The 24,262-nt window shown below is 36.2% G+C and overlaps 2 protein-coding genes across 3 annotated transcripts; one reads left to right on the top strand and one right to left on the bottom strand.

Moving 5' to 3' along the window:
* Positions 1-1,860: 1,860 nt before the first annotated feature.
* Positions 1,861-4,886, bottom strand: LOC115695236 (uncharacterized). Its single transcript, XM_030622315.2, has 5 exons — positions 4,551-4,886; positions 3,155-3,327; positions 2,782-2,866; positions 2,362-2,446; positions 1,861-2,223 (listed from the first exon to the last, which is right to left on the bottom strand). Exons 1-5 carry the CDS (start codon positions 4,753-4,755, stop codon positions 2,103-2,105), a joined length of 669 nt encoding a protein of 222 aa, XP_030478175.2. The 5' UTR covers positions 4,756-4,886; the 3' UTR covers positions 1,861-2,102.
* A 2,593-nt stretch (positions 4,887-7,479) lies between these two features.
* Positions 7,480-9,538, top strand: LOC115695942 (uncharacterized). Of its 2 annotated transcripts, none has more exons than XM_030623044.2 (3): positions 7,480-7,629; positions 8,514-8,769; positions 9,151-9,538. In XM_030623044.2, exons 2-3 carry the CDS (start codon positions 8,551-8,553, stop codon positions 9,262-9,264), a joined length of 333 nt encoding a protein of 110 aa, XP_030478904.1. In that variant the 5' UTR covers positions 7,480-7,629; positions 8,514-8,550; the 3' UTR covers positions 9,265-9,538. The 2 variants fall into 2 exon arrangements, with proteins under 2 accessions (XP_030478904.1, XP_030478903.1); XM_030623043.2 differs by having other exon boundaries at positions 7,485-7,636.
* Positions 9,539-24,262: the final 14,724 nt, after the last annotated feature.

The following is a 24,262-nucleotide window of genomic DNA, read 5'->3' as shown; positions in this document are numbered from 1 at the left end:
TAAATTATCTAATATTTATTAAAAAAAATCACATAACTATAAAATAAATTATTATTATTTTATATTTACAAGAATAAATTAAAATAAATAAAATAGAAAAATACCAATTTTATGAAAAAAAAAATAATATGGATAAATTATAAATATATTTATACAATAATATATATTAGATTTTTAAATTATAAATTTTTTACAATAAAATATTAATTTTATATGTGAATCAAATTCAAATCCTCAGGTCCACACTTGGATTGGATGTGCAAATTAAATTAGTTGTGACTTGTGAGTTCAGAAAGGGATAGAGAATGAGATATATGTTAGAAGGGATATTTTGATGAGAAAGAATAGAGCAATTTGCGGCGAAACTTCCTTATGTTTTAATTTTTATATACTTAATCCTCTTATTTTTTTTTGGTAGCAAAACCCCCTTATATTTTAATTTTTATACATTTGACTCCCTTATCTTTTTTTGTGATGGCGAAATCTCTTTATGTTTTAATTTTTATACACTTAACCCTCTTATTTTTGTTTTTGTGGCAAAACTCCTTTATGTTTATTTTTCTTTGCAAATTTGACATGCCAGTTAAATATTACCGTTAAATATCAACAGGATGACCACTGTATACACCTGTATATATGCAGCAGTAAAACCTTGAAATCGATACAGAAAAAATCTAGTTTGTATTTAACAGTAACATCTAACTAAAACTTTAAATTTGCAAAAAAATGTAAATTTAAAGGGGTTTCGCCACCAAAATAAAAAATAAAAAGGATAAATGTATAAAAATTAAAACATAAAAGGGTTTTGCAACCAAAAAAAGAAGATAAGAAGGTTAAGTGTATTAAAACTAAAGCATAAGGGGTTTTGCCACAAAAAAAAAAAAAAAAAGGGATTAAGTGTATAAAAATTAAAACATAAGGGAATTTCGCCGCAAATTACTCGTAAGAATAACATATTTTTTTGATATGGTGTGCAATATTGCATGAAACTCAAATTTCCCACATATTACACATGTCCATCATACCTGAGTATTGTTCCTTGTACATATAGTAGTAGTAGTGCCTAACTCTTATTTCTAAAATTTGTTCTCCATCTAAGTAGTCTAAAATTCAATAGTACAATTGTGTTGTAAACTTGTAATTGGGACAATATGAGTGGTACTCCACCATTTACTTACACCATAACCTTGCATGGGAAAAGTATGTACTGAAACCTAGATAATTTAAGTCAAGACTCCTCTAAGTAGAATATAGTACATAAATGAAAGTAGTCTCAATATACCATAATCTGAAATATAATTCCAAAGGTAACATCTCAAAGGGATGTTAAATTTCATAAATTTTTACTAAATAACATAATATAATGCTAACATTTCTGATAGGAGGGAGGTGTCTTTCACTTCATTTTAACAACAAAAACCAAAAATATCATTTTCTGAAACTGCATGAGAATCCATATCATATATTCATATGGTTCCTTCAAGATACCACAAACTAACTCTACTTACTCATATCATACATGGCTTAAAAAAAAATTCCCCAATACCTTCCACAAAAAATAAAAACAAACCACAAGGGCCTTCTTTCTCTTGCATAATAAAAACCCCCCAAAAGAAAAAAAATAAACCACTAGAGCTTAAGGAATCCTCATTACAACATCAAAACCCAAGTGTGTTACCAATCCCAAAACTCACCCATGTTAAAGTGATGAAGTAAATGTATAAGTATATATATGAAGAAGCACTAAGAGTCTTCTTTTTCTTATATGCTATACAGTACTAGACTTAGTTTTCAGGAATCTTCAATACAAAGATCAAAACCAAAGTGCTTTAATGCTTCTTCTCTCCCTAAACTCACTCATTTTATAGTGATCAAATAAATAAAATGTAGGATTGATTTGTGTCATTATATGACTTTATCACAATATCCAGCAGAAAAGAGCCCTGAGCATTATTTCATAATACAGGAAGAGAGAGCAGCAGAAGTATATATTCAGTAAGAAAAAAATTCATAATTAACTGGAAAATGCCAGATCTGGCAAAAGGGCTTTTGCTTCTTTTTTACCCTCTTCCATTTTACACTGTAATTGCAATTAACACTGCTTACTTGGGTCGTCTCCGGTAAGGGTATAGAATGTCATCCAAGCTCTCTTTTATGTGGCTACACACCCTATTCACATTCCTCGCTACACCCGATGCTACTAAGATTGCATTCCTCTTAAACCTGAGTATACATTTATGAACTTTTAAGCTTTTGGTTGAAGGTAAAATAAAACTCAGAAGCTAGAAGATTAAACCGAAAAGTATAAGTAATTTGTTCATATATTGCCTATTTTCATTTTGAATGAAATATGTGACTTGCCTGTTAAGGTATTCATCTCCTGCTGTATGCATTGGTTTGTACGTTCGAGGCTGAGGGATAGGATGAGGATGAGGATGATCATTTTCTAGAAAGAATACAGAAAGAACAATGAGACAGCATTCAAAATGGATAAATTACACAAAATATTGAAAATGAAACACAATCACTTGGCAATAACTTATAATCCACAGATATAGAATGGATGAATGAGAATAGATCCTAAGAAGAGAATTATGACATAAGATCAGGAAAGGATGAATTGAATATTTAATGCACAATGTTTTTGATAAGATAAGAAATCACATTTATGGTTATAAGAACAATCACTTACATAAGAGAATAATCGCCAAAATGTATATTTATATAAGAACAATAGATGATTAAAAAGAGAAGACATTTTCCATGCACAAAGACTTATACCTTCACTTTTATGAGCATGAGTAGAAGCATGAGCCGGAGCATGAGTTTGAGCTGTTTGACCTTCAGGCCTTTTATCCAATAACACCTAACAAAAATCAATTATTTTCGGTTATTAATTGACAAAAACAAATAGCTGGATCGAACATCACTACATTACAAAGAACTTCATCTTTAATTCAGGAATTAACTCTAGGTTTATGATCATGACTGTATTGGTGATAGTTATCTATCCCTATCTAAAACCAAAGACACGAATTTTTTAGTATTGACAAAACAAGATTTAGCAAACCTTGCTATATACTAAAAAAAATCATCTATTTTCAGCAGTTGCTGAACATAAAAAATGCAAAAGAATGAGTTTTTGGTATTTCACCTCAAGGCCGACACAAAATGGCAATTCTGCTTGTTTGTTCTGTGGATCATTTGGAGAAGAATCTTTGTTATCCAAAAACACTGAGTAACCTACACAAGCGTACTTAAAATCCGTAAAGCTGCGGCCCTCTTTAGAAGCTTCGAATTCAGTTTCTCCCACAATGTAGTCAGGTACTGAAAAAAAAAAAAACTCAAAAAATCAGCACGTCTACTATATTTTTATCAAACATTAATAATATGTTATTTGTCCTTACAACAGCCAAGACAGCACCGTGAACTTGGTTAGGAACAATGTCATAGTTCACATAAACCATCATTTTAAGATACATACTACATACAAACCATAAGATTTTCAAACTCCCAAAACTAAAAAGAAAACAAAGGAACAACACCCCATGCCATGGTATTAAATGTGTGCTTCATATTTAAAAGTATGAAGCAAAGAGTAACAATTCCACTAGACTAGAAACACAATACATAAAAAGCCATAACATCACATCAAATACTTAATAATTTAAAAGCTGGAATCTGAACTTACAACAATTCACTAAACCAATAATCTAGGAGAGATGGGTGGATGGATTGGGGTGGAGGGTGAGAGTAAAAGGGATTGGTAGAATCCATTTTTTTGGTAGCTGGGAGAAAGGGAGGGAGACCTTTTCCCTCCAAATCCCAAAAATGTAATCCCTCCACTTTGGAATGATTTAAGAAAAAGACAAAATGAATATACCAGCTAATTTCCTCTCCATCCTTCCAACCTTTCTCCTAATACCAAACAATACAAAGGAGAGATACTATCCTCTCCATCCTTCCTAAACTCTCCCTCCTTCCTACCAAATATAGTCTTAGGTGTTTGGCAACATAGACTTTTTTTTTAAAAATGACTATTTGCAACATAAAATTCTTTAGACAATTCTTTGCAACCTAACCTTGATAAAATGTGTCGAAAACACATCCTAGTACCATTATAACTATTGTGCAAAAAAAATTATCAAAAGAATGTTACTTTGCAAAATTATATTAAAAAAAAAGAATCTACTTTCATGCCAATTACTCATAATTTTTAGGATTTAAATCGTTTCTTTATCTATTTCAATCTTTCAACCTTCATTACTATTTATACATATGATACAGTCCTACATTTTATTTATTCTTTAACACGAAAAAAAAAAGAAATCTTTACAAACCCAACAAGAAATAGCACTAAATTACAGAATCTTTTAATGATTAAAAAAACACCCACCTAAATTATACTAGTCAAATCAAAATTTCAATACAAACCCAACAACTATTAGCACTAAAAGTAAAACAAACCATTAATCCAAGCCCTAAAAGAATTGCCCATCTATCCATTTTATTTCATAATAGCAGAAGAGAAGAGAAGAGAAGAAGGTGACCTTTTTGAAGAGTAGTGGAGAAGCCAATGCAAGTGGGGTTGTTGGATTTGGCTTTCTGAATAGATGAGTAGTAGAGGCATCCTTTGCATGACTTTCCCATGGATCCTCCTCCTGCTCTGCTGCTCCGATTAGGAGTAGGGTTAGGGTTAGAATTGGTATTAGGGTTAGGATTTGGATTTGGGGTTGATCCTTGATCATCTTCCATGATTGGGTTGCGACGTTGTGTTGTGTTGTTTCTTGACACCAATTTCCCTCTCCTTTTTCTCGCTCCTTCTCTCCCAAAATTTCTTTTCTTATATAAATATGGGCTGAATAAATAAATAAATATTGGGAAATTCTATAAATAAATATTCTTCATCAAAAATAAATAAATAAATAAATATTAAAAAATTCTATAATGCACCTACTTAAAAGGGATATACCTATACATTTTTATTTTTTTTAGTGTCCAAAATAATTTTTTAGTCAAATTTTTTCTTATAATCATATAAATTATACTTATTTAAGACCTCTTGTAAAATTTTAAGAAATTTGAAAAAGTTTAACACGCCAAAAATTGTGTTCAAACAGTGTGTACTATTTTATTTTATACGCGTGTAAAACAGATTTTTTGAACATTATTTTCTATATTGTAAATTATTCCGAACTTCTTAAAATTTTATTGGATATCTTAAATAGCTATAACGTACATGAATATGAAAAAAAAATTAGATTAATTTTTTTTGGATGCCGAAACAAATAGAGGGTGCATCAATACATCTATTTTAATGGGGTGCATTATAAAATCACCCATAAATGTATATGGGCTGAATAATTTTGAAATCGCAAATACACAAAAACAATAAAAAAAATTACAAAAATATGGTTTCACGGAATTTTAAACATTTTTACGATCTTTTTGATTATACTTGAGTTGCATTGTTTGGAAACTATAATTTAACTTTTTGAGATTTGCATTTCATGAATCTAAAAATTTTACGTGAATTAAACCAAATTTTAGTTTGTAGTAGTTTTGGTGTATTTTTTTTTTTCATTAATTCGAAACAACTTTTGTTTTGATTGATTTTGGTCGTCTTCTCAAGTGAAGTCGCCGAAATTAATAGTAGTTCTTCCTAATTTAAGGTACGATTTTTTTTTTTAATAAAAGGCGTTTATAGAGTTAGACCTATTCGTTATTATATAATATATTAGAAAATTCTATAATGCACCCCATTAACAAGATATATTGATAAATTTTTATTTATTTTAGTATTTGAAATAATTTTTTAGTCAATTTTTTTTTCATGGTCATGTAGATTATACTTATTTAAGACATCCTGCAAAATTTTAAGAAATTCAGAAAAATTTCACACCGAAAGTTATATTCAAGCAGTGTGTTGTATGCGTGAGTATTTTATTTTACACGCGTGTAAAATAAACTATTTGAACATTATTTTCTATATTGCAAATTATTTTGAATTTTTTAAAATTTTGTAAAATATCTTAAATAGTTATAATTGACATGAATATGAAAAAGACTAATTAGCATTTTTTCTCCCAAATTTTGACATGTACCAAATCATGCCCCTGAACTTTTGGCTGTTAAAAATTCTCCTGAACTATTGAGATAGTTAGATTTAAGGACTTTTGTCTAATTTCATTCAATTTTACTGTTTTAGTAATTGTTTATGTACTAAACTATGCTTCATAGACTTTGATATCTACCAAAGCATGCTCTAAATCATGCCCCTTGAACTTTAATCCATATTACAATTTTTTTACTAAAATTAGACAAAAGTTCTTAAATCTAACAATCTCAATAGTTCAGGGAATTTATAACAACTAAAAAAGTTTAGAGCGTGATTTAGTATATGTCAAAGATGGGAGAAAAAAATCCTAATTAACATATGAAAAAATTTAGACTAATTTTTTTTTCCAAATAGCGAAATAAATAAAAATTGCATTAGTAAAATATTATCTAAAAATTAGAACTTGACAAAAGATTGAAGAGAATTTAGTATTATACAGTAGAACCTCTATTTAAGAATACTCTATTCATGAATAACCTCTAATTTGTTATAAAAAAATCAAGTCCCAATTTGGGCCAGTTTGTAATTAGTTATACATTTTATAAGTCTCGTATTAACAAAATATACTTCTATATAAGAATAATTACATCTTAATAAAATACATACATATATTTTATAAATTTATTTACATAAAATTAATAATTTTATTTTAAATTATAATACACGTATAAACATTATATTTACTTTAAAATAATTCTATTATGATATAGTACTAATGATTATTTATTGTTATTATTTTTATATTGATATTTTTTTTTGTATTTAATTTTTTTTCTAGTATAACTCTATTTAGTTATAACCTCTCAATTAGAATATAATTTGCTTGGTCGCAAGTGTATTCTTGAATATTAGTTTTATTGTATTTCGTTTTATTGTTCATTCATAGAGTAAATAGTGGTATAAATATCTAAAGTTTTTTTGTTTCTCTAATGATATTGTCTTAAATAGGGCACATATAAGAACTAAATTTTTAATCATCAGGTCTAGATAAAAATATATAGTATCAGTCACTTCCAAATATTTTTTTAATAAATTCAAAACAGAATCTGTAGTGAAAATTACAGTTTTTAAGTACTTATTATACCTCTAAGGGTTCGTTTGGAACGCCGTATTAGGTCGTATTGTATTGTATTGTATTATATTGAATTGTATTTTATACAATATTTTTATGTAAAACTATATGTGGTATTAACTTTTATTGACACCTAAATATATAATATTTTAGTATAAATTAAAGTTTAACATAGTATTATATAAAAATATGATATATAATCTAATTCAATGTAATACAATACAATACAATACGACCTAATACAGCGTTCCAAACGAGCCCTAAAAATACACTTACCGTTTAGAAACATAAAACTTTATTACTTATGCTTATGCTGCTATTTACACTTCATTCATATTGGAAATTTTTCAGAAGATAAACTTAAATCCTTAAACCCTCTCCTTCCCTGCCGATCGACCCACGACGAGGTGGTGGCTGCGACGCCCTCAAGCCACTAAGGGTAAGAAGTAAGCTCCCAAAATTCATTCTCAACTCTTTCTTTGTTTATCTTTCATTTCAGTCATGTTTGTCTCAGTCCTGCTTAAATTTCTTCTATATATATATATATATATATATATATATATATATATATGTACTCATAGCAAATAGTCTGAAAATTGGGGAATATTCATGATACTTGGAATTACAGTCACGATTCCTCGCCCTATCGCTTCTGGGTTTGGTAATGAAACCCCAAGCTGTGAGCCATAGCGATTATTGGACTGTGGTTGATGAGATTGGATTTCGTATGGGCTTCCGTACGAATCCAATTTGACCGATTTCAAATAGAAACTCTCCCGATGTTTTGATCATGGGTTCAGTGCTATGGCATATGCTTAGGGTTACGAATGAATCGGATTACGGGGTTTCGTTACAGGTGTTGAGAGATAGTGATTTCGTTACTGCCATTTTCACCGGAGCTCGGAACCGAAGGACCCGGTTTCGGTGAGATGGCCGCACCTTTTCTGGATTGGAATGCCGACATTGATAAGACATTGATAAACTCGATGTTGAATACGGAGGAGAAGAGGGTTAAAATGACTGATCAAATGAGAAGGGGTTCTGATACTGGTTATGGAAAAGTAAGATTTTGAGACAATCTGGAGGACCTCTTTTGATGATATGCATTATGATTTTCCTGTTTATGAAGCTGCACTTCAAATCATGTTAAATGCATTGCTCATTGAATCTCATCAGAAGCTCTGAACAAGAACATACATGATAGGGTTCTTCATATTCATACCAATATGTTATAATTCATTCAAAGTTTTCTACTTGTGAAAGCATAATTTCCATAAATGATGTTTTAGTTTGTGAGAAGAATTTCTTGGTGTGTTGTTTCAGAAATAGAAAAAGAAAACGCTGAAGAGGAAGGTTGGAAATGAGTTCTGAAGCTTTCCAAGTTGCTAAGGTGTACAGAAACTTGCTCAAAGCGGTAGTTAAACATATAGGCAAAGAAGACAGCAAGAGGCATTTCAGAGAACATGTAACAAATGAATTCAGGAAGAATTTGGTATTATCAGACCTCAAATCCGTTCGCCAGAAAATAAAGCTTGCCCAAGACTACACTTATTTTCTCAATAGTGTACACCATCACAAGGCACTTCTTTCTTTCTTGGCTTAAATCAATTTAACTCAAAGTTTTCCTTTTATATGTCTATGATAGTAGTTTTAAATTTAACATGTGGGTGTTTCGTTTGATACTCCTTTTCTTGCTTGTGTTGTCCTGTTAAATGAGTTATTTTCTGTTCATACCTGTCCCTGCTGTTAGTGTATTGACTATCGTATAGGAACATGATTTACTTCGCATGACATGAGCGCAGTACATAAATTTCAATGCTTAAGAAAAATAATTTTATGATGTCGTTCATTCGAAGGCTATGTCCTTAAGATTGTAATTAGTTGTTTCATATTTTGTTATGAATTTTGCACCATACATAACTATTTATCTTATTAGTACAATTATGTGATTGTCTTGCAGGAACTGTTGTTTTCTTACAACATTGCTGTAGATAGATCAGAAGAAATGAAAAGAACACTTGGGAAGTCTGCTGCAAGTGTTGGTCTTCAACTACCCGAAGTTTATGAACCTTGAGAGTTTACTATTCATTCACATTTTGTCTCCACAAAAACATTTTTGTACTTTGTTGGGAATTTAGAGATTTATATTCCTGAAAAAAAAAGCTCCACTACAGCTGGTGGACTAATAATTTTGTACTGTTTTTGCCATTTCCTTCCTTCTCTTTTCCTCTTTGGAAACCAAAATGGTAATGAGCTTTTGGTTTGAGCACTCTTTTCTGGAGCAATTACAGAATAATTGTTGAAGGGATTTATCTCAATGTATCTATATATCTTACCTTTCTGATGTTTGTGTTGCTGTATTACATGAAAGTTAGTGACCAAGCTACAACTCTGACTGTTTGTTGTGTTTTATACGGTTCTGTAATAGAAAGTTGTGACTGGTTAGATCATGCAGGTGCTGGGAAATGCAGGATCTTACTACAGAAAATCAGAAATGTGTACTGACCGTCGTCTTGTTCACTTGTAACATCTTTTGCCGACTTCGTGTTTATCTTCTTCCTTTGTAAAGTTTGAAATTCTGTTTGTTATGGTCAATAGAACTTAAAAGCATAAATCTTCTGCTTCAAGTTTAGTTTTAATTTTGTCCTCATCGCCACTACCACGGGAAATACTCTTTCCCACGATGGTGTCTTCCTCAGCCATGGTTATGTTAATCAACTCATAAAATGAATAAAGGGTCAAGTTGAAGATAGGCATATTGGCCTTAATTTTCTGCTACAGAAGTGAGCTAAGATCCAATTTGAGGGCTCCCTTTATTTATTTTATTAGACTTTTGGTAAAAGATTACTGCTCTAAACTATTCAAATGTCTGTTATGAAATCAAACTTGCTCTTAATATTCTTTCTTAATACAGTTTGCTGTCAGAACCTTTTCCCTTTCCCTAATGTACAAATCATGCATATACAGTTTTCAGAATTGAATAAAAATCATGCATAGGGATAGATAGGTATGTTTTTTCAGTCATTGCTATGTGATGAGTACCCTCTTACTAACTTATTTAGTAATGTTAAATAGATATCCCACAACCTTGTTCTATACCCTGTGATGGAGTTGCTGCTGGTAGTTAATTCAAAAATAACTGCTTTTACTATTAAACAGCCCGCGCAAGGCAGGGGATGCCTTCTCTGTGGAGAAAATGTCCATTACTACCCTATCCTACTGATTGTAACGGGTTGATTGAGTGGGAGACTAGGCACCACTCGGATCTTTGTGCCTTCCACAGCCGAGGCCCGAGACCTAACTAACCCGAGACCACTCATAACCCTAAGCACCAAGCTGAGACCAATCTTTCCTCCACCATGTGTACATAGCAACTTTCTTCTCACTGTGTCTATAGCAACATCCACATTAGCTTTGATAGTGCCTTTCGACAACTTAATCAACACAGGATTAATTACATTGATTCCCTCAACAACTCTCTGTTGCTCCCTCTAACTTTTGGTGTTAGCTTTCCTCTATGAATCTAAGTAATCCAAAGACCACTTAACAATAAGGTCAAATGAGAGATATTTTCATGCACCATTTTGTTCCCTTCTATGCCAAATAGACAAAGAATAAACTAACACATGTTCCATCTTTTTTTTTTCAAGTGCAACATAGTGATATTATAATTTACTAATATCTTTGGAGTTTTATGTTCGAAATCTTGCTCTCTCCCTTTTCCCCATCTCTCTCTCTCTCTTTGTTGGATTTGGCTCAAAAGTCAAATTGCCTTGAAGTTGTAAATATATGGTTTAATAATTAAGAAATTTAGAACTTATTATTTGCCACATTTGTCAATGAAGTTATGCAATAGTTATTGACTAATACTCTCATTTATTATATATGGTTTGAAGATGAGTTATATCTCATTAATTATATATAGTTGGGAGATAAATTACCTCTTATTATTACATATGGTTGGGAGGTGAGGTTTTCCTTCTGTAAATATGAAACTCTTTGAAAAGCATTAGCAACTTGGTGCAATCAAGTTTACTGGAAAATTTGAGAGATATTATTTGTATAGCCACACATTGGGAAACACTTGAGGGATATTATTAGTAGAAAATCTGTATTTGTATTCTGTATATTTCTTACTCAGTTGAATCATATCAACGGTCTCTTGTGGAGTTGGCGAATTGCCAAACCATGTAATTCTATGAATTTATTATTTTTTTTTGATTTGATATATAAAACACCGTTGTTTTTTTGCAATTTATTGTTTCTGCGCACAATAAATTGGTATCAGAGCCAAATGTAGCGATATTATATATCAAATCAAAGTAGTTGACGAGACGAATCCAACGTTGCAAGAATCGCCTCAATTGGATGTATGGTGCACTGCTAGTAGCTGCTAGATTGTTGCTACCAGTAACCGAGTTGACTTAGTCAAACAATGATTTTTGGACCGACTCAGCCAATTTTTCACCCATTTTCAACCGAGTCAAACTTACTCCTAACTAATTGGACCATTTTGAACTCAACCAGGACACCCGTTTTTTCAAAATAAGGTATTTATTAATTTTGGAAAATATTGTTTTAAGTTATAAGCGCAAAAGTTCTGTTATCTATTTGCACTTATGGCTAACGACAAAGAAATTGAAAAAAGATGCACAAGTTGACGTAAAAAGTTATGGTGAGTCAAGAGATTCTATGAGGATAACCATGTTATCAAATGTAAAGTTTGAGGTGGAGAAATTTGATGACACCAATAACTTTGGCATGTGGCAATGTGAAGTATCAGATTATTGTTTCGAGAAGGATCTAATATTGCTTTGGAGTCCAGGCCAAAAGATTATTCTAAGGAAGATTGGAATTATGTCAATCGTCAAGCTTGTGGCACAATCTGACTGTGTCTGGGAAAAGATTATGAGTACTCTATCATGAAAGAGATGTTGGGTTTTGTGCCCTAACTAAAACTCTATATCAATGTTATCTTGAATTTCATTTATCAATAAAAGAACAGAATTATTTTATTAATTGTTTAATATAATACTTGGTTCACATGTTTGTTTCATAGTCATTTGTATGATATATAGATTCTTTTAAATTCTTATCACATTGTTATTCTTATTCATGATTATTGTGTTGTTTACATAGTGAAAATTTATTAAGATTATGTGATTAAACTATTAGTCCCATGATTTACCAGTACACATGATTTGCATTGGTAAAATCAGCTTGTCTTAGATATGTATTGTTATACATCGAACCAGACCAATATTCACATGGAAAAGATACTATAAACTTACCGTAATGTCTTTTAAGTAAATATCACTTAGTTGATCTTAGATCAATGATCTCAATCCCGAGATGGTTAGGTTCTGATTCAAGTATATTATTTATGTTCTTTGACTTGTTCGTTAAAGTCAACCAAGTGGATCGACCCAATAGTTATATCTTAGGAATATGGTAGTACAATTGAGTGAGAGCGCTAATCATAGATACGGAATTTATAGCTTCTATAAATATATAGAAGTAAAATAATGATCTCCTTTGAGCTTGGCTAAACGAGATTAAATGGCGGAATATTCATTTCAGTAATTATAGTAGTTTATTATAATGTCATTTACAAGTAGCTAAGTGTTTTAAGGATAAAATACATTGAAGGGCAGAACGATAAAATTGTCCAACTCGATGTAGATCATCAATAGAGGATCATTGATTATTTGGATTGAAACAATAGATAATTAATAGCGTATCTATATTTGGGATATATAGAGCATTCTATATAATCAGGAGTGCAATTTCAAATCTATAGTGGAGTCAGGGAGAATTAATAAAATAGAGAATTTATTTGGTAAATTCTAGAACTACTTATTGAGAGCTTGATTATATAGGCCCATGGTCTATGCACTAGTTGAGATAATATTGGTTTGTAGACTCAGTTAATTGGTTTCAATTAATCAATTAGAATTCTTAATTAGACTATGTCTTATTTATGAATTTTCACTAAATAGTGACTTAATTGAGAAGAAAAGAAATTTTAGAGTTTGTTTATTAATTAAGAAACTTTGAAATGTCTAATTAATAAATAAGTAAAATGGAAACTATATTTAATAATTAATTATAATTATTAAATAGTTAAAGTTAGCATTTATAGAGTTAGAATTAAAATAAGGTATTTGAGAAAAAAAGATAAATTTTTAATAAAGTGGCAAAATTGAAACTCATAGGGCCCACAAAGGGAGTTCAGCCGTAGGGTTCAATTTAAAGCCATTTTATCTTTTTTATTCCATATTTAAATTCTAACCTAACCCTAATAGTCATCATATAAATAGATAATTATAGGCTCTTATTTTGATAACCTAATAACTTAGTTTTTGTAATATCACGATAAGTCTAATGGTAAATAGTTAGGGTTTATAATTATATTATGGGTTACTTAAATAATTAGTGAGATTATGATCCTATTAAACTAGTTCAACATAAATCTTAAATTTGCTATAAGTGGATAAATAAGTATAATTTATAAATTATGGAGATTGATATAGTACGTGTGAATGTAATACGGGCTATATGTGGAATAAAAATATTTTTAGGTTTGGTGACCTTGAAGACTTGATCGGATGACAGAAATATCATAACATGTTTAATTGATAAAAATATAAATTTCTTAGCAACTAAGAAACGACAAGATAATCATTAATTAAAAGTTATTATTAATATATTATTATATTTACTGTTATTATTATTATTAATAATATATTATTATATTATATATTAAAAAAACGTTAATAGTATATAGAAGTTATAAGTTTATAAACTAAACATACGAAACAAAATAAAATCCTCGTCCTCCGACGAAACTCTTATCTTCCCCTATCCATTTTTTTTTTAAATTTCAATCTGAAACCAAGCGATCTAACCTCCGGTAGTAGCAGAACAACAATCCTTAGAGAGAATAAAACTTAAGGTAAGGTTTAATTCCGTTTTAAGTTTAAAACATTTGGTTTTGTATAGGAATTTTACAAATTAGAGTAGTTATGGAGGTTCTGACATTATAGAATTGTTCTCGAGTAGTCATGGGACTAGTTCCGATATTTTCTTGTTAAATTTGAGGAGATTTTGAGTTAGAAATTGAGTTGGGAACTTTTTAAAGCTTAAGTCCGAGCTTTAATTGCGTTTTTCGTTTAAGGGCTCGATTTTAATTACTGTTACGCAATGATTGTTGTATATATATATGGTATATATGTGTTCTGTGAAGTTTGAAATAATTTGGATACGGAGGCATTTCAGTGAGTGCAAAATTTGAGTTTTTTCGTGCCCAAAAATGCCGTTTTTGCCAAAACGACATGCCATTTCTGGAAATTCCAGTGAGATCTGGAATCGTATTTTCGTCATAACTTTTCACCCGGGTGTCCGTTTTGGACGTTCTATATACCGTTTTCAAGCTTGCGATGAGCTCTACCATATGGTGTATATTTTAGAGCCAAAATATAAATTTTATTTTAGTGTACATGAACTACGGAGTGTTGGGTTTTATGCCCTAAATAAAACTCATTTCAATATAATCAGATTTACTTATTAATATAGATCAGAAATAACATTTAATGTTGCATGGTTCACATGATTTATTTCATGATTATATGTACATAATGTATGAATTCATCTGAAACTCTTTTCACATACTTGATCCTGTTTCTTGTGCAGTCAACACATTGGAAAGTAAACATGACTATGTGAATAAAGTTTCCTAGATTTATCAGACACAGGGTTTTACTGATATGATAATCTACAACAGAGTTTACTTGCATTTGGAGAATTGCTATGTTCTTTCCAGAGCATTGGTTAAAGTAAAGCTCAGGTTGGATGCATGGAGTATGCATCGGAAGGGACCGATATTGAACTTTGACTTAGATTTATTAAACTTACCGTAATATATATTCAAGTCAATATCCTCGGCAACGGCGCCAAAAACTTGTTGTGAAAATTGTGTACGCAAGTATACGCAATCGTAACAAGTAATAAAGTGATAAATCGAGTATCGTCTCCACAGGGATTGAAAATTGGAAATTAATTTATAAAACTAATTACTCACAAATTGGTTTCAACAAAAATAAAATAAAGTGATGAGAATATGTAAACAAATTAACGAACACAAACTACGAAGAAAGTAAGCTAGAATTATTAAATTGGCCTAAAAGTGCAAAGTTGTTATAATGGTGCTAAGGAGTATTGTTGTAAGTTGATAATGTCAACTAGGAATTTAAAATGTCATAATCCTTTTTCCAAAGTGTTTATGGTTTAATTCTCTAATTAATTAACATATTCCTATGCCCAATTAATTTTAAGAATACCAATTTAAGCACAATTCCTTCAAGTCATACATGGTAAATAACATATTCCTATGCCATTTACAAACCACATTTTTCCAAAGTGATATTCATGCATCATTCAAGCAATTCCACTAACCCTATTTTTTTCCAAAATTAAGATTAGCTACTACTTACTAATGGTGATCAAGCAAAAGTAAGCAATTGCACAATAAACACACTTGAATGAACAAAACCAATTTACTAAAACATAGCAATAAAATATCAAATCACAATTCAAATCAATAAAATAATTCTAGCAAAAAGAAAATTAACTCATAATAGATTGTGCAAAAATTACAAAGTTTAAAAGAAAAGAGAGATAGAAATAAAAACCCATTTGGAGCTTGTCACAATACTCCAAGTTCCTCTTCCAAATTTCTCTTCTTCTTCCTCTTAATTTTTTCCAATCTCTAAATAAAAATGCTAAATTAAACCCTAAATAAAACTCTCTCTCTTTTTCTTTTTCTTCTTTTTCTTCATTTTTCTCTTTCCTGCGTGAGGAGCTCCACCAGCCGCCCCTTTTCTTTTTTCAATCACCCTCCTCCTTTCTCATTCACATATATGCATTTGTATCATATATCACAATTATCTTCACAACCATTTTCACCTAAGCCCAATTACAAAAGAAAACAAAGAATCATGTTCAGCCCAATTTTCTCTCATATATAATACATGCCTTTATTTCATTTTTTTTTCTTTTTCAATTAAAAAAGCATTTGTCCAATAAAAATGATAATTTCGGGCCTTTATGAATCTATAACCATTATACACACTAGTGGGCTTTAATAAGTACATTGACTTTTATGAAACACCTTTCATAATTTTTTTTAAAATTTTGATAGCTAGCCCAAAATATACAATTAAGCTCTTACAAAAATAAACAATATTGAGAATAATATTTTTAAAGTGGGAAACTAAATAAAATTGATAAAATATTACAAAAATTAACCAAAACTAATTTATAAAAACTAAAACTAATATTTATGCAAAACTAAATAAAACCAAATAAAAATCACTAAAATAAACTAAAAATACTTGAGAACAAAGCTAATTTAATGCTCAAAAAGATATAAATAACTCTATTTTCATAGAGTTATCAATTAGGCTCAATCTCAAGAGGCTATTCGTGTTCTTTGATTTGTTAGTTAAGCCTACTTTTAGGTCAGGGTGATTCGTACATTTTGGGAGCACGGTAGTGCAATTGAGTGGGAACGGTAACATAAACATGGAATCTATAGCTTCTATCTGGCGAATAGTAAGTAAAGGATTATCTCCTTCGAGCTTGACCAAACAAAAATAAATGGTGGAGATCTCATTTCATATAAGCTGAAATATCATTTATACGGGGTTAAGTGTTTTAAGGATTAAATACATTGTAAGGTGTAACGGTAATTGTTGCCCCTAATTTTGCCCAATATACGTGGACCAACCAGACAGGGACACGTGGATTAGAACGTCTTAATGCTATAATTATTTGCTAAGTCTTTGTGATATAAGGCAGCATCCGGGACGTGCCTCTCAGAGAAGGCAAGCTGAGCCCCATACGCTCCTGGATGCCCAGCTAATATTAAGGCATCTCCGCGAGGTGTCAGGCTTCCCCTGAGCAGTCAATTCGCATTTAATGCCGCATGGGAGGAGACGTGTTGGGACTGCTACACGCAATAAAGTCTGACGACACAACCCCCAACCTGCAGCTGCGAAGTAATGATCATTTAAGTCTATTGACGGCTACACTGTGAAGAGTCACATCAGTCAAAAGACAATAAGGACATTCCACATAAAAGCCCTATAGCACCTAGGGATTTGACCATGCATTACTCATGGTATATTCATTGGGAATGCCCATCTTTATGGATACTTACAGATACACATGTACAATAATTCTGGGGATCACCCCACCAAAAACACTATAAATACCCCCTCAAAGCTCATTAAATGGGGTCGAGAATTTTGGGTTGCATAAGAGCAAGAAGAGTAAATACTCACCAAAAACATTCTCTGTATTTATAAGAGTAAACACTCACCAAAAACATTCTCTGTATTAAATACATCCATAAATAATACAGGCTCGTGGACTAAGGCTCATTAACGCCCCAACCACGTAAAAATCCTTCTCTAATTTTCTTACAGTTCTCAGATCATATAATATTTTATTGGTTGCCGAAAACCTCGGTCAACATTTTGGTGCTTTCATTGAGAGCTGAAGAAAGCTTCTGCAAAAATACACTTCACGTTACAAAAATGGTGGAGACTAGAAGTACTCGTCAACCTCGTCCTCTAGAGGATGCTCAAGATCCAAATGAGGAAGACGTAGCCTCAAGAGCAGCCGAGGGTTCTGAGGAAGAAGAAGGAATTCCTGACGATGACTACGAGAGAAACCTCGATGAGTATGCCTACGATGAAGGTAGCTACTCAGAGTTGGTGCTCCTAAGGCAAAAAGCTATCGATCACGAAGCTGAGATCGAAGCCCAAAAAGCACAAAACCAAAAAATGCAAGAAGTGATGCTGGCCATGCAAAAAGCCATGGAGGCGGCTGGCATCCACGTGCATCCCAAGGCAATGACTGCTGGACTCGGCAAGGAACCAGAAGAATCCTCGCCTAGCACCCAACAGCAAAAGTCTAGGGAACCTATCCCCATAAGATATCCCGCTGACGGAAACCAAAAGAAAAACCCTACCTCTACCCCTGGGCGAAAGAAAAAGGCGCAGGATCCGCGAAAGGTCCGCTCAGATTTCCCTAAAGGGAAAGGTCCGCAGAGGGGCAAGCTCCAAAAAGGGAGTCTTGGCCCTCAGGATCGAGAGGACCGAAAAAGCGTTTCCGTGCACCAAGAGCCCGGAGATAGAGGAAGAAGAGGACATAGATGTCCTCCCGTCGATTTGAGAAATCAAATCAATGGGAATCAAGGTGACCTCTGGGATCACCTTGACCAAAAGAGATACGGGCCCGCGGCCTCCACGAGAATGTTAAATGAAGGAATCATGGCGGAGCTCGCCATACTCTGAAAAGATATCGCCCGAGTCTCTCGGAGACAAAAAGGGGACGACTCCGACTCAGACTGTGAGGACCGGGAGCCATGTGCTAAGCACATCCTGGAAGCAGAGCTCCCCAAGAATTTTAAGATGCCCGAAATGACAACTTATACCGGGAACTCCGATCCAAGCGACCACTTGTCGCGGTTTAACCGTGTCATGACGGTCATGAGAGTCAGCAATGACGCGAAATGTCTGTGCTTCCCGCTTACTCTAAGCGGGTCCGCAGAGGAATGGTTCAAGAAGCTGGAACCAGGATCCGTGGGCTGTTATAACAAGTTGCCGACCAACTTCCGGAGACAATTTGTCGCCGCACGAAAGGTCAACTTGGAGGTCAGTGCCTTGACTAACATCAAGCAACTGCCTACCGAGACCTTGAAAAACTACATAAAGAGGTTTTGAGAGGAAGCCTCGAAGACCAAGAAAGTTGATGACGGACAACAACTTGCCCTTCTCCAGGCAGGCATCCGTACAGGGACTCCCTTCTGGAACGAACTACAACAAGAGGGGGCTGCTAGCCTTCAGGACTTCCAGAAGAGAGTCCAAAAATATATCAACCTTGAAGAGGCCCAAATAGTGGCCTATGGAGGATACTATCCCACCGGGATAGCAGGTGTTGCTCCAAAATTTGCCCAAAATACGTGGACCAGTCAAGAGGGGACACGTGGATCAGATAACTTGGAAAGATTTGCTAAGTCTTTTTATGCCACCAGGAAGCGCTATTAGCATGGGTCTCGGAGGAGACATCCGGAGTACAAGTTACTCTTGGAAGCTAGTATAGCGTGAAGGCCCTCCGGGATGTGTCAGGTCTCTCCCGAGAAATCAAGTCGCATTTAATGCTGCATGGGAGGAAGCGTGTTGGGACTGTAACACGCAATAAAGTCTGACGGCACAACCCCCGAACAGCAGCGCTACAGTAATGATCATTTAAGTCTAGCGACGGCTACTCTGCGAAGAGTCACGTCAATCATAAGACAAAAAGGACATTCTCCATAAAAACCCTACAGCACCTAGGGATTTGACCATGCATCACCCATGGTATATTCATCGGAAATGCCCAACTTTATGGATACTTGCAGACACATGTGTAAGAACAATTCTAGGGATTACCCCACCAAAACACTGTAAATACCCCCTCAAAGCTCATTTAATGGGGTCGGAGAATCTTGGTTGCAAAAGGGCAAGAAGAGAAAAAACTCACCAAGAACATTCTCTGTATTTAGGAGAAAAACATTCTCTCAAGTGTAGAATCTGTATTAAATACATCCATTAATAGCAGTGGCTCGTGGACTAAGGCTCATTAACGCCCCAACCACGTAAAAAGTCTTCATCTCACTTTCTTACAGCTCATTATTATAATTATATTTTAATAGTTGCCGAAAACCTCGGTCAACATTTTGGTGCTTTCATTGAGAGCTGAGGAAAGCTGCTTCACAACAAGCATTTAACTTCACGATAATGGTGGAGACAAGAGCTACACGTCATCCTCGCCCTCTAGAAGACGCTCAAGATCCCAATGAGGAAGATGTAGCCTCAAGGGCAGCAGAGGAGTCCGAGGAGGAAGAAGAAGGAGTAGTTCCCGATGAAAACCACGAGGAACACCTCGACGAGTATGCTTATGATGATGGAAGCTACCAAGAGCTGGTGCTCCTCAGACAAAAAGCTATCGATCATGAAGCTGAGATCGAAGCTCAGAAAGTGCAAAATTAAAAAATGCATGAAGTGATGCTAGCCATGCAGAAAGCCATGGAGGCAGCTGGTATTCACGTGCATCCCAAGGCGATGGCCGCTGGACTCGACGGAGAGCCAGCGACGTCTTCGCCTAATTCCCAGCAGCAAAGGCCTAGGGAACCTAGCCCTATAAGGCACCCTGCTGAGGAAAACCAAACAAAAAACCCTACTTCTGCCCCTGGTCGAAAGAAAAGGGCGCAGGATCCGCGAAAGGTCCGCTCGGATTTCCCTAAAGGGAAAGGTCCGCAGAGGGGCAAGCCCCAAAGAGGGAGTCTTGGCCCTCAGGATCGAGGGGACCGGAAAAGCGTTTCCGTGCACCAGGAACCAGGGGGTAGAGGAAGAGGAGGACAGAGATGTCCACCCATTGATCTGAGAAATCAAATCAATGGGAATCAAGGTGACCTCCGGGATCACCTTGACCAAAAAAGATACAGACCCGTAGTCTCCTCGGGTACTGTAAACGAAGGGATTATGGCAGAGCTTGCCATACTTCGAAAAGATATTGCCCGAGTCTCCCGGAGGCAGAAGGGAGATGACTCCGACTCGGACAGTGAGGATCGGGAGCCTTGTGCCAAACATATCCTGGAGGCGGAGCTCCCTAAAAACTTCAAGATGCCCGAGATGGCGGCATATACTGGGAACTCCGACCCCAGTGATCACTTGTCACGATTCAACCGAGTCATGACAGTCATGCGGGTCAGCAATGACGCCAAATGCTTATGCTTCCCCCTCACTCTGAGCGATCGGCAGAGGAATGGTTCAAGAAATTGGAACCAGGATCGGTGGGATGTTGGAACAAACTCCAAACCAACTTCCGGAGACAATTTGTCGCCGCCAGAAAGGTCAACTTGGAGGTTAGTGCCTTGACCAACATCAAGCAACTGCCCACCGAGACCTTGAAGAATTACATCAAGAGGTTCCGAGAGGAGGCCTCGAAGACCATGAAGGTCGACGACGGACAACAGCTTGCGCTTCTCCAAGCAGGAATCCACACCTGGACTCCCTTCTGGAACGAATTACAGCAAGAAGGCGCTGCTAGCCTTCAGGACTTCCAGAAGCGAGTCCAAAAATATATTAACCTCGAAGAAGCCCAGATCGTGGCTTACGGAGGCTATTATCCCACCGGGATAGCAGGATACATGCCAGGAGTATCGCCTCGGGTGCGTCCCGACCGCGACCCCTCCGATAAGTGGCATACGGTTCTCGCCACTCCGGATACGACCGGGGCCAAGCTTTGCCCCGGCATCTTCCCATTACGGCAACCCGTCCGGGGTGAATGGACGGGCTCCTGCACAGGCTGCCCCGACTGCTAGCTTAACAGGCCCTACCCAGGGGTCGAGAAGCAAAAGGTCTTCAAAGGGCAGCACCCGAACGGGAGAGAAGCGCCAAAAGAAGGGGTACACACCCCAATACACCCAGTACACAGAGCTCACGGACTCTCAGGAACGTGTATATTTTGCCACAAGGCAGAATACGCACTACCGGAGACCCCAGCCATTGTACAAAGACAGCTCCCGGAGAGATCCGAGTAAAAGGTGCGAGTACCACAACGACATTGGCCACAACACCAATGAGTGTAAAAATCTCAAAGATGAGATTGAGAATCTGATCCGTTTGGGCCACCTCTATGAGTGGATCAAGAATAGGTTGCCCCACCTTAACCCGGGGCAGGTGGCAGGGGGTATGCCTTCGGGAACACCAGGGGGTACAGCAGGAGTATTGCCTCCGTGCTCCCGCAGGTGACACCCAGCATATACCCGGACTACCGCCCCGGCCTAATGGACGGGTAGCCATGATCTCCGGAGGTCCCCATATCGGAGGAAACACTCGAAAGGAGTGAAAGAGATATGCCGAGGCCGCAAGACACAGTGAGGTGTGGGAGGTCACTCAACTCCCAGCTCAAAGGCCTCGGCTAATGGACCAACCCATAACGTTCACGGAAGAAGACGCCAAGACGGTGCGCTTTCCTCATCACGACCCGCTGGTCATAGAGACCCCCATTGCAAATAAAGTGGTGGCTAGGGTCCTGATTGACAATGGAAGTTCCGTGAACTTGCTCTTCAAAGAAGCCTTCACTGCGATAGGGTTGACCGACCGGGACCTCTCTCCTAGCAGATCGCAGCTCACAGGGTTTAACGGGACAACGCTAATCCCGATGGGAAAAGTTAGGCTCCCAGTTACCCTGTGCCCGGATACCCCCCAAAGCACGTTCAAGTATTGCACCTTCGTGGTGGTAGACTGTCCGACAGCCTACAACGCAATCTTAGGCCGACCGGCCCTCGTCGACTTTGGTGCAATAACTTCAATCCGACACCTATGCCTAAAATTCCCTACCCAGGAAGCCGAAGTCGGAACGGTGAGGGGAAATCAAGGAGAGGCCAGGCAATGTTACAATGTTGCCACCCACTTGCCAGTACTCATGGTCCGGGGGCCCCCTGAAATAGAGAAGGCTGAAGAAGACGAGCTGGATCCTCGCATAGGATCCGAAAGGGTCGTAGAACCAATGGAGGACGTCGAAGAAATACCAGTGTGCGACGACGACTCCACCAAAGTACTCCGGATAGGGAGAAGCCTAGATCCGGAGGAAAAAGATAAAATAATAAAAACACTGAAGGGCGCCATCGACATTTTTGCATGGCGCCAAGAAGACATGACCGGCATCAGCCCTCATGTCATCACCCATGTACTCAATGTCAATCCGGACATGCCCCCTGTACAGCAAAAGAGACGCCCGCTCGACTCGGTGAAAGCCGAGGCCTTAGAGAAAGAGGTGGATAAACTTTTGTCCAATAGCATGATCCGCGACGTATACTATCCGGAATGGCTGGCCAATCCGGTCCTGGTGCCCAAGCCAAACGGGACTTGGCGGGTTTGTATAGATTTCACAAATCTAAACAAAGCCTGCCCAAAGGACTGCTTTCCGCTGCCCAGGATCGACCAGATGGTGGACGCCACGTTCGGATTTAAGCTGCTGTCTTTCATGGATGCCTATGCTGGGTACAACCAAATAAAAATGCATACGGCAGACTAGGAGTGCACTAGCTTCGGGGCCGATAAGGGGGTATACCGTTACCTAGTCATGCCTTTCGGACTGAAAAACGCCGGAGCAACCTATCAAAGAATGGTTAACCGGATGTTTAAAAGCCTTCTGGGACGAAACATGGAAGTATATGTAGACGACATGCTCGTCAAATCCAAAGCATGCAACAGCCATGCAAGCGACTTAGAGGAATGTTTCGAAGTCGTCCGGAGATACGGCATGAAACTCAACCCGAAAAAATGCACCTTCGGGGTCAAGTCGGGAAAATTCCTGGGATTCATAGTCAGCCAAAGGGGGATCGAGGCGAACCCGGAGAAAATCCAAGCTCTCTTGGACATGCCATCCCCCAAGAAACATAAGGACGTGCAAAGTTTGACCGGAAAGGTAGCCGCACTGAGCCGCTTTATCTCACGGTCCACGGACAAGTGCATACCCTTCTTCAACATACTGAAGAAATGCTAAAAGTTCGAATGGACAGATGAATGCGAGGAAGCATTCAAAAGGTTAAAAGACCACATGGCCAAACCTCCTATCCTATCAAAACCCGTCCTTGGAGAAGACTTGTTCCTTTACTTGGCCGTCTCCGAGCATGCGGTCGATCTTTGCACTAGTCCGGGAGGAAGAAAAAATTCAGCACCCCGTGTACTATGTTAGTAAACGCATGGTAGGGGCCGAGACAAGGTACCCGGTTATTAAAAAGTTAGTATTCTGCCTCCTGATGGCATCACGGAAGTTGAGACCATACTTCCAAGCCCATCCGATCAGAATTTTGACCAATCATCCACTCCGGCAAGTTCTCCAGAAGCCTGAAGCATCCGGAAGACTCCTCAAGTGGGCAATGGAGCTGAGTCAGTTCGACTTACATTACGTGCCCCGGATTTCCATAAAAGGCCAAGCCTTGGCGGACTTCATCA

The sequence above is a fragment of the Cannabis sativa genome, chromosome 6, assembly GCF_029168945.1.
Source record: "Cannabis sativa cultivar Pink pepper isolate KNU-18-1 chromosome 6, ASM2916894v1, whole genome shotgun sequence".
Classification (NCBI taxonomy): domain Eukaryota; kingdom Viridiplantae; phylum Streptophyta; class Magnoliopsida; order Rosales; family Cannabaceae; genus Cannabis; species Cannabis sativa.
The sequence above is the reverse complement of the archived record's forward strand: the minus strand, read 5'-3'. Positions and strand labels throughout refer to the sequence as shown.

Coding starts and splice junctions, on each gene's coding strand:
- LOC115695236 (XM_030622315.2), bottom strand. CDS start 4,755: ATGGAAGATGATCAAGGATCAACCCCAAATCCAAATCCTAACCCTAAT. Junction 3,328..4,550: donor CTCCACTACTCTTCAAAAAG/GTCACCTTCTTC, acceptor TTTTTTTTTCAG/TACCTGACTACATTGTGGGA. Junction 2,867..3,154: donor CATTTTGTGTCGGCCTTGAG/GTGAAATACCAA, acceptor GATTTTTGTTAG/GTGTTATTGGATAAAAGGCC.
- LOC115695942 (XM_030623044.2), top strand. CDS start 8,551: ATGAGTTCTGAAGCTTTCCAAGTTGCTAAGGTGTACAGAAACTTGCTC. Junction 8,770..9,150: donor ATAGTGTACACCATCACAAG/GCACTTCTTTCT, acceptor ATTGTCTTGCAG/GAACTGTTGTTTTCTTACAA.